At 41.9% G+C, this 12,724-nt stretch overlaps 1 protein-coding gene across 10 annotated transcripts in view; it reads right to left on the reverse strand.

The window, feature by feature from the left end:
• Positions 1–12,724, reverse strand: part of SVIL (supervillin) — a 243,371-nt gene that overhangs the window by 81,445 nt on the left and 149,202 nt on the right. For all 10 annotated transcript variants that reach the window (XM_060097838.1, XM_060097837.1, XM_060097833.1 and 7 more), the window contains exons 5-7: positions 8,215–8,272; positions 7,949–8,100; positions 4,396–5,071 (exon numbers count right to left, since the gene is read on the reverse strand). In XM_060097838.1, coding sequence (XP_059953821.1) covers positions 4,396–5,071; positions 7,949–8,100; positions 8,215–8,222 — 836 coding nt within the window. In that variant the 5' untranslated portion in view covers positions 8,223–8,272. The remainder of the gene's footprint in view (positions 1–4,395; positions 5,072–7,948; positions 8,101–8,214; positions 8,273–12,724) is intronic.

A 12,724-nucleotide genomic window follows, 5' to 3' on the forward strand; every position in this document is an offset into this window, starting at 1 on the left:
TATATTTCTGCGTTAGTATATATGAGAATATACAAAAACTATGCATTCGATATCTGGCTCACATTTGAAATTTAGGACACCACGGGCAGTCTTTTGATGTTATAATTCATCAGTGATGTATTCCTATTTAATTAATGAAACAAAAAGAGCCTCTTTCTTGTGAGCACAAAATGAAACGATGGAATGGGAATGACTTAATTCAGAGATGAATAGTTCCAAATCCTGGTAGAGCTAGGTGATGAAAGAGTAAAATACAGCAGTGAGAAAAATATTCCCTTTCAGTGATAGGACAAATCCATGATTAAGTATGGTATTCAATTGTTTTGTTATTTGTAGATAATTATTTTTGGTCATTCCTTAACCTTCTAAACGTCTCTGTCACATATTTCTAGGTCAGACACCGTCTTATTTTCACTTATGGTTACTGGGTCACCGAGGGTTCTCTGGTTACTGTTTTAGTTCACAAAGTATTTTTGTCCTTCTTCTCCCCAAATGGAAGCAAGACAACAATGACCTTCTGACACCGGAAGTTCCTGGCTCTGGAGAAAGGACAACTAGCAGAACGTTAATCCATTTAAATCCGCCTTTAAACGCTGAATAAATAGAATCACTGCCAAATAAACCCCAATGCTATTGTAACATCATACCTGTCACACATTATTTTCCATCCTTTTTTAATGTAAATACATCTGAGGTATTTTCCTTATATGTATGAAACGATTTGTGTTTCTTTGCCTGTAAGTCATAGAATTGTATGCCTTGAGTGGCTTCAAAAAAAAATAAGGCACGTGCTTCCTTGTGAACTCCTTTACAATTTCTCAATACTTTTAAGCCTTTCTTCCATGAAAGTGAGGTGCTGTCAGGCTAAGGCTTACGAAAATTTCCAGGTAACATGCCTCTTCAAATAATCTGGAAGGAAGTGGGCTCTTAAGATTTTAAGTGATATATATTTTTGAATATGGAGACTTTAACTCACAGAGAACTATTAAGAATCCTGTCATTTTACCTGGAATACTCAACATGGTTTTAATTATTATTACAACTGCTTCAAAATCTCATCTACTATATGTGATCTAGACGGTTAACCTAGACACCATGATAATAAACAGTTTTCATGATATGGCACTCAGAAATTAGATTGCTTATTATTTTTTAACCCATGTAACCAAACTGCGATGTTAAGTTTGTTTGTCCTGCTCACACAGCCCATGAAGAGTGTGCTTTGATAGAGGGTAACTAACCCCAAAACACTGCTTCTACTATGAAAAGCAAACTTCCCAAACAACAGACTTACCTTTCATAGTACGAGACAATAGGTCGCTAAATTTTAAGCAGTTAAGTTCAAAGCCTGAACAAAGGCCCTCAAAATACAGCCAGGATCCATACTATTGAATTCTCTTAGAAACTAATATCCCTAAATATTCTAGTATAGATGATCAAGCAAGTGGTGACAGGTCTTGAGGTCAATATACTTTAATAACTAAAATAAGCTGCTTTAGATACATAACTGCCATATGAAGATGACCATATTTACTGCTCCCCAATGTGGAATAAACAGGAGTATTTTCCAACATCCTTTTTTTTCTTCCAGAATAAGTTTGCTTTATCTCGGGTTCTCATCCTTCCTCAATTCACCCGCAAAGCTAATGCTTGTTTGAACTGCAAAAATACACGTCGGAGTCTGTCTAGACAATTACCCCAAACCGTTATGTAGGATGTTTAAGTAGATTGCATTTTAATTGGTCATCACACTTATTAGATTTAAATATCTAAACTGAACTTAAATTTAGATATTTAAATTGAGAAAGAAACACATATCCTCTCTGGCATCTGACTTTTTGATTTTATTCCTTTTCTGATTTTCCATAGGTTGACCCTATGACACAGCGCTTTCTCCTACTGGCTGATCTTGTCAAGGAGGTGCTCGTATACACAGCTGTTTTCTTAGCGTGCCAATATACTTATAAAACATATGTTACAGTTATATTCAGCATATATTACAGTCACACTTCATACCCTAAACTGAGACCCAGTGGAAATTGGTTAGTGGTGTCCTTCTGCTTTGTGTCTTTAAATGACTGCAACAAAAACAATCGCACCAAAGTCTTGGGTATGACCACAGAAAAAAAAAGAAAAACACAGTTGTTAAAGGTGAGCGAGAAACACAGTAAGAAGAAAGGTCATGAGGAGGACCTTCAAGATGGTGGAGGAGTAAGACGTGGCAATCACCTTCCTCCCCACAAATACATCAAAAATACATCTACATGTAGAACAACTCCTACAGAACACCTACTGAATGCAGGCAGAAGACCTCACACTTCCCAAAAGGCAAGAAACTCCCCACGTACCTGGCCGTGTGGCTGACAGGGTCTTGGTGCTCCGGCCGGGTGTCAGGCCTGAGCCTCTGAGGTGGGAGACCCGAGTTCAGGACACTGGACCACCAGAGACCTCCCAGTCCCATGTAATATCAATTGGTGAGAGCTCTCCTAGAGATCTCCGTCTCAATGCTAAGACCCAGCTCCACCCAACGGCCAGCAAGCTCCAGTGCTGGACACCCCATGCCAAACAACTAGCAAGACAGGAACACAACCCCACCCATTAGCAGAGAGGCTGCCTAAAATCATACTAAGTTCACAGACACCCCAAAACACACCACGGGATGTGGACCTGCCCACCAGAAAGACAAGATCCAGCCTCATCCACCAGAACACAGGGACTAGTCCCCTCCACCAGGAAGCCTACACACACACTGAACCAATCTTACCCACTGCGGGCAGACACCAAAAACAACGGGAACTACGAACCTACAGCCTGTGAAAAGGAGACCCCAAACACAGTAAGATAAGCAAAATGAGAAGACAGAAAAAAACATACAACAGATGAAGGAGCAAGATAAAAACCCACCGGACGAAGCAAATGAAGAGGAAATAGGCAGTCTCCCTGAAAAAGAATTCAGAATAATGATAGTAAAGATGACCCAAAATCTTGGAAATAGAATAGAGAAAATGCAAGAAACATTTAACAAGGACCTAGAAGAACTAAAGAGCAAACAAACAATGATGGACACCACAACAAATGAAATTTAAAATTCTCTGGAAGGAGTCAATAGCAGAATAACTGAGGCAGAAGAACGGATAAGTGACCTGGAAGATAAAATAGTGGAAACAAATACTGCAGAGAAGAATAAAGAAAAAAGAATGAAAAGAACTGAGGACAGTCTCAGAGACCTCTGGGACAACATTAAACACACCAACATTTGAATTATAGGGGTTCCAGAAGAAGAAGAGAAAAAGAAAGGGACTGAGAAAATATTTGAAGAGATTATAGTTGAGAACTTCCCTAATATGAGAAAGCAAATAGTTAATCAAGTCCAGGAAGCACAGAGAGTACCATACAGGATAAAGCCAAGGAGAAACATGCCAAGACACATATTAATCAAACTGTCAAAAATTAAATGCAAAGAAGACATATTAAAAGCAGCAAGGGAAAAACAACAAATAACACACAAGGGAATCCCCATAAGGTTAACAGCTGATCTTTCAGCAGAAACTCTGCAAGCCAGAAGGGACTGGCAGGACATATTTAAACTGATGAAGGAGAAAAACCTGCAACCAAGATTACTCTACCCAGCAAGGATCTCATTCAGATTTGATGGAGAAATTAAAACCTTTACAGAAAAGCAAAAGCTAAGAGAATTCAGCACCACCAAACCAGCTTTACAACAAATGCCAAAGGAACTTCTCTAGGCAGGAGACACAAGAGAAGGAAAAGACCTACAATAAAAAACCCAAAACAGTTAAGAAAATGATCATAGGAACATACGATGTAGAGAATGGACTTGAGGACACGGGGAGGGGGAAGGGTAAGCTGGGACGAAGTGAGAGAGTGGCATGGACATGTATACACTACCAAATGTAAAATAGATAGCTAGTGGGAAGCAGCCACATAGCACAGGGAGATCAGCTTGGTGCTTTGTGACCACCTAGAGGGGTGGGATAGGGAGGCTCACGAGGGAGATGCAAGAGGGAAGATATATGGGGATATATGTATAAGTAAAGCTGATTCACTTTGTTATACAGCAGCAACTAACACAACAATGTAAAGCAATTACACTCCAATAAAGATGTTAAAAAAAAAAAAGGTCCTCAAAGTGTGTCCCCATGATACCTGTTCAATTTATTCTTTTAAAAAAGGACACACCAAGAATTATATAAATAAAAAAGACCAGGAAGCTTTCTGCTTCCGTAGAACCTGTGTTGAGACTGCGGAAATTAAAAAACCATAAATCGCATTATTTCTGCGGTGAGCCCAGACTTCCGCAGAGCACTGAGGACCCCCAGATCCCAGACACAGAGGTGGCAGAGGGGACGCAGGTATCCGCAGGTCATCGCTTACCTGGCTCGAGCCTCGGCGGGGAGCGGCAGGTCACCTGTGGAGTGGCTCGGAGAGGCAGGCTGCCCGGGTGATGGGCCGGGCAGGCTGTGCATTGGCTTTGGGGACCTTGGCACTTCACCGAGGGTGCAGTCTCGCCCAGAGAACGGGAAGGATGCGGATCCCTCCCCTGTGGGGGGCAGGTCTTGGGCTGGCCCGGTGGCACTGGGCTCTTGACCTCGTCTTTGGTTTTCTACGTTGAGCAGCACCTCTGTGTCGGAAACACCATCGCGCCGGTGGAGGGCATGGTCCTTGGACCCAGCCATGCAGCTCCTGAGCCCCGGGATCTCGGTCCTGGAGTAGGAAGCGCCCGAATCTTTGCTGGACTCAGCAGAGCGGTCACTTTTTCCTCCCCTTTTCTCAGCAGTCTCAGGGTCCTTCCTGGACTTGCTGTATCGAGATGGAGATTCGGCGTCGGCTTCCGGGTCCAGGGTGAGCCCATACTTCTCTGCCAGCTGCCGTCTCCTCTCTGCTTTGTACCTGGCGATCCTTTCGGCTTTGGACTCTAGGCTCTGTGTGTCCATGATGCTGGAACCGTAGGGGGAGTCACCATGGATGCCCAAGGATTCTGTGCAGTGTTTGGATCGAGTCTGCTTTTCTAAGGAAGAATCCAAAGTTTCTTCCTCTTCATTTGATTGGCCTACAAGAAGGTCACACACACAGATTTCAAGCAAATCATAAAATGTGGTTATTCTACTCTGTTCTGTACACAATACGTTCCGAGTGCCCAGGCTGCAAAGGTCCAATTTCTCACTTACGTGTAGATGCCTAAGATGATTTACCTGGGATGTTGAAGAAGTTTGAGGTCTGCAGTGAAATACATAAAGGCTGTGATGTTCTATGGGCTGCATAAGCTGCGTCAAGCATGGCCTCAGCTAAAGCTCAGTCCCGACAGTCCTCACTCTAGTTCAGTGCCTATTTCCCCTTATTTACTTTTCTGCTTTTGAGTTTAATATTTCATGTGTGAGGCCAGAGGACGAGTTCAGACTCCTCTAGAAAGGATAACAGATATTCAAACTGCTGTAATTTGATGAGTGATGGATAGTGGTTTCATGGGAAACCACACAGGATCCGATAGTAACCATAACAATAATGGCCCATGTCAACATCCGCCAGGTGTGGCTGTGTTTTTCATTTTTTTTTTTTTTTAACAGAAGTGGCTTTTTCCAATTATACTCTGCATGCTTGATGTAGAAAAGGTCTACAGTGAAAACACAGGAAGGTTAATCTCCAAATCACCAATAATCACTAACATATAATAATCAGTAATAAATAAATGGATAATTTGCTAAACTTTTCTATATACTCTTTCTAGTCTTTTATATAAGTGATTTCTTCTTTTTATATAAGTGATTTTTTTTCTATATAAAATAACTCATATTTTATGTAACCTTAATGTCCTACATAAAACATTTTTCTAAGTGTGGAAATCTTATTTTGAAGACATCATTTCATTTTAAGGCTTCATAATATTTCACACTATAGGCATTCCAGAATCAATTTAACCATTTTCATATTTCTGGGCACTTAAGTTGACTCTAACTTTTAATCCATCTTATTTTCTGATTACTATTACAAAAGATAGTTGCATAAAAGTGGAATTCCTTTATCAGTAGGTACATCATTTTAAGACACGTGCTAAACTGTCAAATTAATTTCTGTAAAGCCTGAATCAATTTACACTGGAACCTGCAATGTATGCTCTCTCACTAATACTGAGTGTTAATTTTAAAACTCGCCTTTGAGGATATGAAAAAGAATGTATACATATGTATAACTGAATCACTTTGCTGTACAGCAGAAATTAACACAACATTTTAAATCAACTATACTTCAATAAAAAAATTTAAGAAAGAAAGCACATACATAATATATAAAACTATACATGAGACTATCAAATAATCACATAATAATTTATTATCTATCTGTATCTGTTCTACTTCATCTTTATACCTGTATTTTGGATTTATATAAATCCACATTTTTTAAAATGCTTATCATGATGTCTTGTTTCTCCAAAAAAAATTTTTTAATTAAATTAAAAATTGCCTTTGATTACTAGAAAAAGAAGATGCATGCATTTTTCAATTATTTAGTAGCCACTTGTATCATTATCTTTTTCTTCTCTGGAACATCTGGTCAAGCTTACTGCTCTATATTCTTTTGATTCATAGTGTCATTTTTATTGTTTTGTGTAAAATTTTATAGGAATATGAGCTCTTTATCTTCTTCATGGATATTTTTAAACTTCCTTAATTTTTTGTGAAGTCAAAGATCTTCTTTGAAGCACAGATGTTAATTACTATGTAGTCAAGTCAATTGACCTGGTCATTGGTGATTTCTACAGCTGTTTCAGTGTTTTGAAAGTCCTTTTCCATTCAGCTGGAACTAAATATTCACCTTTGTTCTCCTGTTTTTAATTATTCTCTTAAAATTAATCATGTGATTAATTGCACCTTATTTTTGTTTTGGGTAGGAAGTGAGGAGGGGGCATAGTCCCTCCCCCCTGCTATCCCATTTCTCCCATTACCGGTTTATTAACTAATTCTTCCTTTTCTCACTAACGTGATGCTTCAGTGATCATATACTACGTGGACGCACAGTTTATATCACTGGGGTTTCTTTCTGGCCATATATCTTGGTACTCTGTCTACTCTTGCTTCTTCACGTACGTAAAAAAGAATCTTAGTTCTCTAGTTTTCTGACCACAGAAAACCAGAAACTGTAGAGACAGGCAAACTTATCACATCACGAAGGGAGACCAGCCTCTCTCTCTGAGGAAGGAATCAGAAAACACTGGATATAAGAGCAGCAGCGCAGAGCCGCAGAGCCGGGGACGGGGAGGGCGGGGAGGGCAGCCCCGAGTGCGTCGCCCTCTCCCAAGGTCACGTGGACTACCTGATGCTACACCAACATCTGAGTAACCAAGGAAAAGCTAAGTCATGCTTGACATGCTGTTTAATATGAAATAAATACACGATGCATTTAAAATTAATTACACCTATTAAAACAACTTAAATAGGATGTTTGTTGCATAAACACATAGAGTAAGAGCCCCAGTCATTCGAGGTCCAGCTTTGCTCTTCCATGCTCCCTGCCGAGAGCAACGCTGTCCTGTGCTGGGCATCTGGGCATTTTATTTAAACCTATTATAAGAGATGCCTGTCTTACTCAGCCCTTTTCCAAACAAACCTGAGGGTCTCTGACAGCTGGGGCCCTGAGGGGGTGGAGAGAGAGACACAGTTCCTGCCCTGGGATGGTCTGGGGTTGGGGGGTGGAGGTGTGGGAGACAAATGACTGGTCATTAGTTACCCAACTGGGGGGTCATTTCTCACCGCTGTGACACTGGAGGACCACACCCGGGAGGTGTGGCAGAGCTCACACAGGTGTTGCTGCTGGTTTGAACAAACACACAGATTTAATGCACATCGACACAGTTCACACCCCTGGAACATCTCACGTTCCAGGAGCGCTGGATAGAAAAGGCTGATGACGGGCTACTGGGCCACAAGCTCACCGATGTGAGGACTGGCTGGGTCTGTGGCACGTGTGTATCTGGGCAGGTCCTCCTCCAGCAGATGATGACTCACTAAGCCCGTGCAGCTCTGCAAGAGGATGGGCTGCGTGTCGGTTTCAATTCCTTCTAGGCGCCTGGCAATTCTTTCTTTTCTGTGCAAGACACCAGCAAAGGCGTGGTGAGCCACGGACATCAGTTCTCAGGCAACACTGGACACTGCTTTGCAAACTCTTCTATTTCCTAATTATGCACAACGAACATCTTACCTTTTCATGTCTGAAAATTCTTTCGTCTTTGGTTCAAAGAGTTTTCTTAATTCTGCAACTAAAATAAGACAAAAAAGAAGAAAAAGATAGGCCAGTATTTAGTCGCCATGCATTCATTTTATTCATTCATTCATTCCTGCAACATCTATTTATGGAACTCGTATTTCTGTTCATGGTTCTCATGCAACAGTGATACACAAGACGGACATAGTACCTACAGACTGTGGGGAGGCAGATGCCAGATAAGTACGTGTACACACACACACACACAGACACACACACACGTCACAGGCTGGTCTAAGAAGTAAAACCATGGAGTAGTAAGAGTGAGTTCTATTTCATCCAGGGGAGCCAGAGGAAGCCTAACCCTGAATCTCTCTCTCTAGCCAGCACAAGTCTCACCATCTGTTTAGTTTTATTGGGTTTAGCACAGTATTTCAAGCTTTCCATCATGCAAAACTGCAAACATGCCAAAGTAGAGACTAAAGTACTATGAACCCCCGTGTGCCACCAGCAAGCCCCACCGGTCAGGAGCTCACACCCCTCCTATGTTACCCATCGCTGACCTGTAAATATCTGTAACTACCTGGTGGGGTTTCTAATGGTGCGTGACTGCACACCTTGATCAACTACAGTTTAGATTAACCCAGTTCCTATGCCTCCCCTTACAGGCTTTCCCTGGGAGGAAATGTTAACATTTGCGTCCTGGCTGTAATTCAGGTGGACAATGGAAAATGTAATGACCCCTACCCTTCCGGCAATGCTGGGAGATCAGATGAGCATTCTGCTGATGTTGCGAGGGTCTCCCGTGACACTGGCCACAAGGATATTGCACTGAGAGGCCAAACAATGGTTTCTCTGGAGAAATGGCCAAACTTGGCAGAGAATAAAGGTCTCTCTCCTTGTCTCCTCCTCAATCACGTGAATTCTTAAGGGCTCATCTGAACCAGCTCCCACTGAGGTCCTAGGAACACAGAGCTGTGACAGCCCCAGGGCCCACGAAACATTGGCAAGGCTGAGTCAAAGCAGAAACTCACAGGATAGGGTATGAATGCACGGAATGTAATTTTCAGCTGCTTCAATTTCCATTTGATTTTTTAAGTGGTTATTTTTATTTTTGGCTCTGCCGCGCAGCTTGTGGGATCTCAGTTCCCCGACCAGGGACTGAACCCAATCCACGGCAGTGAGAGTCCTAACCACTGGGCTGCCAGGGAAGTCCCTAAGTGGTTATTTTTAGGAGTGAGTCAAAACCGCACATGTGCGTGCACACACGACTTTTATACTGTCCTTTGATTGTGTTCAGAGATACCAGCCATCTTTCTGTTTATTAATTTATTTTTAAATGACAGCCACCTGGATTGACTGTTTTCAAAAGACAGTTGGCTTCACAAGTCTCTCTGTCCAGTGGCCTTCGCAGGCACCAGAGCAGCTGGGGGTGGGCATCTGGCTTCTCGCGTTCCAGTGTAGAAGGCAAGGGTTTGGTGACCGTGGTACCTCCTGTCTTTGGAGGAAGTGTGGCTTAGAGCAGTGTCCCAGGTAACAAATGAGCTCTAGTGAGACAATGGTGATGAAACTTTCATGGCTGGTAGCACATACTTTGAAAATTTGAAAATATTTTCAAGGAGGAGTATCAATGAATTACTTAAACCCCAAAGCAGGGAATGGAGCTGTATCTTTCATAAAACTGCTCCAGAAGCGGTTGAAACCAAATTCCAAGGACTCCGAGAAGTCTGTCTTAAACCCATGCCCTCAACCCATAACTGAGAAATGGTGTATACGAATAGGGTCTGAGTAGTACAGTGGCATGTTGCCTTTTCTCCTAAATGATTTCCACTAGGCAGACTATGGTCTGAATGTGTGTGCGTCCCGCCCCCCAAATTCATACGTTGAAATTCTAACCCCCAGAGTGAAGGTATCAGGAGGTGGGGCAGGAAGTGGGGCCTTAGGGAGGTGATTAGGTTCCACCCTCATGAATGGGACCGATGCCCTCATGAATGGGACCGATGCCCTCATAAAGAGGCCAACAGAGCTCCCAAGCCCCATCACCATGTGAGGATGCCATGAGAAGCTGGCTGTCTGAAACCAGCAAGAGGGTCCTCAACCGAACCCGACCATGCTGTCGCCCTGATTTTGGACTTCCAGCCTCCAGAACGGTGAGCAATCAATTTCTGCTGTTTATAAACCATCCGAATGCACTAAGAACAAGCATGAAAAATATGAATGCAATGCACACAGGGTGGCATATGATGCCCATGTCTACTGGGAAAAAATAAGTAGACTTCTCTGGGGCTAATTTGCGACTGAAAATCATTTTTATCTCATTAAAAGTTGAAAATTTTCTATAGAAGTTATGCAACTGAAAACACTTAAAGAAAAGTCCAGTGAAAAAGCTACGCAACACGCTCCTTCCTGACATTTCTTACTTCCCATGATCCGGAAGGAAAGGTCAACGAACGGGGAGACGATGTGAACGTCCCATCCGCTACAGAACCATCCTTTTCCTACGGCCTTTACCGCCCGGCTTCGATATTCTGTGAGGACTAAGACAATATGACGAGGGGACGGACTGACGGTCAGAATATAGATACGGAACCCCAAGAAGTCTGGTGCAGTGAGAGGAAAGAGAGGGACAGGGCAGGTGAGTCAAATGATCCTGCTGTCCCTGTCTGGGCAAGACAGGCTGGGCAACCCGCCAGCGAACGCTGTCGTCCGGTGGTCATTCACTGCTGGGTAGACGACGACTTAGGATAATACTGAGCTGACATACAGGGTCTCGGGGTGCTGGCTCTGGAGCAGATCACAGATCACCATGGGGGCGCTATAGGCCTCTCAAGTGGGCAATTTCGTGGTTGTGAGCCCTCTTCTGTAGGATGTTGAGGATCCCTGGCTCCCCTGCTAAAAGCCAAATCAACCCCAGGTGCAACGCCACAAAAATGCTCCCAGGTGATTCCAAAGCCCCCTTCGGATGCTACCATCCTGCACTGATCCCAGGACAGAGAGGACAAAGATAACACATAGGCAGCCTGCTCACGAGATGTCCTCCACACCCTGGGTTATGGTGACCACAGACACCACTAGCCAAGCACTGCCTTCTTTTCAATCAAGCCTAGATTCGAGCTCAAAACCAGTTCAAGGCTTATAACCTTAGAGTCCTCTCTGATCATTTACTGAGGAACAAAATAAGGTCATAAATCAAGCTATACTTTAAATGGGCCCGTGAGCTTGTTAATTCTTCATGGAAATCTATAGTGAATCTTCTGGGAAAATAAAAAATTCCTCCAGTAAATAAGTTACCTCTCACTCTATTCTTTCTAACAAATTAATTCTTGAGGACCAACACCTGCTTCACTCCTACAGACATGAGATAACAGAGAAAAGAAATGGTGTGGAAGGCAAAAAGAAGGAACAGAGAGACACCTGGAGTTTGGTTTCCTTTCTCCAAGTCTACCATTTAAAAGCAAAGTTAGTAAAACACACATGTAACATAATTACTCTGGTACAGCTATTCCATGTGAAAACATGTCGGTTGTATAAAAGAGAAGGATGCTTTAGGTCAATGGCTGATGTGTGTGTGTACTTTTTTCATTCCTTTCCAGGAAACAGAAAACCTTCATATGGGCACGTGCAGTCCTTATTAGGCACCCCCCTTGAGTTCTGGTTGGGTTTATTATAAAGCACTGGAAAAGAAGCTAATACTAAAAAATCATGGAAATTGCCCCGACTGTGGAAACATGTCATCACTCCATGTATCAGGTAGAGAGACCACGGACTCTTCTATCACTGTTATCTTCTGATTGCCAGTCCTGAATATAGTTTATTATTATTTATAATCTCCCAAAAGGTTTCCTTCCTTTAAAATTTTTATATAATTTCAGACTCAGAAAAATTAAGACATCTTTCATACGTTAACATTTGTCACTACATTTGATTGATTTTTTTACCCTCTTTTTCTCTCTCCATATGTATATTTTTGTGTATATATACATGCATACAAATGCACATATTTACATATTAATCTTTCTGAATCATTTAAGAGTAGGTTGCAGCCTGATGCCCTTTTACCTCTAAATTTTTCAGTGTCCATTTCCTCAAAACAAGGAATAAGAATTTTTTAAAAATTAGATTCAAAAGCCATAATTCAATTGATGGTATGCTATGTCATATGTATATAACTAAAACATGGTTCAGAAAACAGTGATATTCATCAATATAAATCCAGACAGAAACTAGCACAGCTGATCTAACTTCTGTTGTAACAAATTTTCTACTTTGCTTTCAAGTGCATTGAGACTTTTACTCTTATTATACCTGTGATTTTAGTCTGCTGCCCTTGCCTAAGCAATATGGATTCTGTGAGTCTATTTCTTCAGTTATTTCTGATGGGCCTTGTGTTGGTCATTTTCCAAGTAAGGCAATTTAAGGGACTTTGGCATCGGGGCTATAATATTTTATAAAAATATTTAACTGCCTCATATACTTTGTAATAATATATAATACCAATACTCAGGAT

Source organism: Mesoplodon densirostris, chromosome 4 (genome assembly GCF_025265405.1).
Source record: "Mesoplodon densirostris isolate mMesDen1 chromosome 4, mMesDen1 primary haplotype, whole genome shotgun sequence".
Classification (NCBI taxonomy): Eukaryota; Metazoa; Chordata; class Mammalia; order Artiodactyla; family Ziphiidae; genus Mesoplodon; species Mesoplodon densirostris.